General features: G+C 45.9%; 1 protein-coding gene across 1 annotated transcript; it reads right to left on the bottom strand.

Moving 5' to 3' along the window:
• Positions 1–2,578: 2,578 nt before the first annotated feature.
• On the bottom strand, positions 2,579–2,995 carry LOC120640033 (trigger factor-like). The gene has a single exon (XM_039915932.1). It carries the CDS (start codon positions 2,993–2,995, stop codon positions 2,579–2,581), a length of 417 nt encoding a protein of 138 aa, XP_039771866.1.
• Between the last annotated feature and the right edge of the window lie 213 nt (positions 2,996–3,208).

Here is a 3,208-nt window from a genome sequence, read left to right as displayed (position 1 = left end):
TTGTTCTTCCTTCACTTCCGATGCCTCTTTTCTAAAAATTCCAGCAAGCACCCGCACTTGAGATTCTTCCTCGGAGCTTGCCGAACATCGTTTTTCCCAATCTCTTCGCATGGCCGCACCCTTGCTGATTTTTTGTAGGAGTTGGGCAGCTTCCGTGAGTGTTTTCTCCATGAGATCTCCTCCTGCACACATTTGAACAAATTGCATGCACTCGGGGGTTAGGGAAAAATAAAAGGTATGTAAGAGTACTTCACCGGAAAATCTGAGCTTCGGTCCTTGTTCAATCAATCTATTGAATCTATCTCATGCTTGATCTATCCCTTCTTCTCCTTGCGCGAAGTTGATCACTTGCTTCCGAATATGTTGAACCTTGCTTAATGGAAAGAACCTCTCGCAAAATTTCTTCATCAAGTCATGGGAAAAGATTCCATCTAAACCAAGCTAGCGGAACTCCGTCTTGTAGTACCGTGTTGCATAGCATTGTGAACCACTTGATATGTCTATATGGGTTGTCCGTCTCATCTCCTCTAAAGGGGTTTGCCGCCGCCATCTTGATGATTTGAGGCTTGATCTCGTACTCGGTGGCTCGCAACACCGAATCTGATTTTCGCATGTCGAAGTCCTCCGATCGCGGGCTTGCATAATCCCTTAGTGATTTTTCTCCTTCCTCCATGTGTTGAATGAGATGGCCCATCTAGACAATCAAAACAAAAGCAAGAAAACAAAAAATTTCTAGGGAAAATGTTAGGTGTTAGTAACCAACAAAATTAATACAAAGTTAAACGTAGCAAAATCGCTTGTTCCCCGGCAACGGCGCCAGAAAAGCTTGTTGACGCTTCTTAAAGCGCCAATTTACATACCACAAGCGCACAGATCGTGTAGCTTTTCCATTAGAGTATTCCCCCAAGGTTTATCAATCCACGGAACAAGTGTATTACTATGCTTAACTAAGCACTAATGATGTTGGTAAAAGATCTATATTGAGTGTTTGAGTGTGAAATAGATCTAATCTAACCAATCTAATCTAATCTAGACTAGTGAGCTATGATAGATGTGTGCACAAGATATGAAGAGCATTTGTCCATAGGGTCTAGGATCACTAGAGATGCAATCGCCAAGCAATGAAGAACAGATCTAATCTACCAAAGGTGTGTTCCAAGATCAAAACCTTTCCCTCCCGCATACTGTCACTACACGAGGATAATCGGTAACAAATCAACAAGAACACGATAGTTGATGCAATCTAAGTAAACCATGCAAGGGCAAAGCAAACCCAAAGCCAAGTCGCGAACTATTAGGCATTAAAGCATCATCAACAAGAAGCGTGATAGATCAATCTCATAAAGGATTCGGCAATTACAACTCAAGATCTCCTTACAACCCCATGAACAAACGAGGACTTTACCCCATGAAGCTAAGCGAAGCGTAGTCGATCATGGTGACAAAATCTCCGGCAAAGGATGGATCCCTTGCTATCCTCCAACTTGCAGCGGCGCCGAGGGACGATGAGGCCTCCGGTGTCGCCTTTCTCTTGTGTCTAACTCAGATGGATCTCTGGATGCTCTTCTCTGGATCTCCCCCACGATGATCTCCTCTTTGACGGCGGCTTCGGGGTATTTATAGGCAGATATGGTCGGTGGTTTTGGTAAAACATAGGTTAGGGTTGACACATACTTCGTGCTGAAGAAAACCGAGATCGATTGGACCCCGAAAAGGGCTAGGCCGGCCGGCCCAAGGACTCCAGGCCGGCCGGCCTGGGCCTTTTCTAACCCCTTTCGGTCCCATCTTTCGCGTGTTGAATCTTCCTCTTATTCCTCATTTTAGCCTAGTTTTAACCATGCGTCAAAACATCTCCGAAAATGTCCAATTTCCTGACAAAATGCAACATGCTCCAAAATCCAGGACAAAATCGAAAACGGTCAAGTTCGGGTGCCAAGTGGCGGGTTAGTACATGAATTATCCCGAAGAAATTATCAAAACCTCTCCTAATTGTATAATAAAATGTGTACTTAAGGAGCGCCAACAGCCCCGTGGCCTTGCCTGCATTGCCAACCCTATCCCTCGGATACATGAATCTCACCTGATCAGCTGATAGAGGTAAATCATAGTGAAGCTTAGAACGATTCACGTCTTGATCATCAAGTCTCAAGTACCGACAGAAAGAGGTGTAGGAACACTGGTAGCGGTGTCCTTCTGTCATCCAGTAGATAGTTCTTTCGTTGCCATTCTCTGGATCATGCCCAAAATATACAGTCGCGTAGAACTAGGCTATCACCTCCTTGTTCCAATCATGCTGGAACCCCATAATATCCTTGATGTGCCTGTCCTGGCACATCTGAGCCACCTCATCAAAAATCTCATTGCCCAAGTTTGCCATGTGTGTCCAATCTACCCACTGGGCCTCTGAAGCAATGCCTGCCTTGGCAAGAATGATAGTCTGATAGAAGTCCTACTGGAAGCGAGTGTGAAACCTGTAGTCAACTGTGTCCTTTGGGACATCCAAAGGACTCTGACGCCTCAGCAGACGTGCAGCCGCTGTCATCCCGGTGTTATAGTAACTCACTAACTCCACACCGGCCTACCTGACAGGAACCTGAATAGCTGGGGTCACTATAGGACCCTCCAAGTCTGAGCTACCTGCTGCACTCTCCTCTGACTCATCATCGCTATCATCATCATTATCGTCATCATCAGCATCATCTGCACCTGCATCTGCATCTGTCATAGTGTCCTCATCATCACGAGGATCTCTCAAGTAGGGTGCATCCTCCGCTATGTCATTGCCGGATGACTCGTCAATGTCCATCTGCTGTGCCCCTGTCTTGGCCCTTCTAGGCCTCAACTCATGCTGACTCGGAGCTGCTGCAAGAGACTGTGAAGCGGACACATTTGCAGCTGCCTCGGTGCCACCACTACTTGAACCCACTCCAGCAGCTGCTCGTGCAACTCTATCCTCATTGAGCTTGCTTCTCTTCTCACAATGTCTCTTAGGCATGATTTCCAACCTGAGATAGGAAGAATTTATGCTGAAATTAGATCATGAGAAGCAAACCACAAGGTCTGGCTAGGAATAGATTATAGCTACACTTGAAACTAAAAAATAGAGTTCTGTTAGCCTCAGACCGGTCAGACCGATCGGATGGACCGGTTAGACCGGTCCCTGACAGAAACTGGAGAAAGGCTCAGTTTTGATGATCTTTGTTCAAGA

Source organism: Panicum virgatum, chromosome 7K (assembly GCF_016808335.1).
Source record: "Panicum virgatum strain AP13 chromosome 7K, P.virgatum_v5, whole genome shotgun sequence".
In the NCBI taxonomy this organism is placed as follows: Eukaryota; Viridiplantae; Streptophyta; class Magnoliopsida; order Poales; family Poaceae; genus Panicum; species Panicum virgatum.
This window is presented reverse-complemented; position numbering and strand designations above follow the sequence as displayed.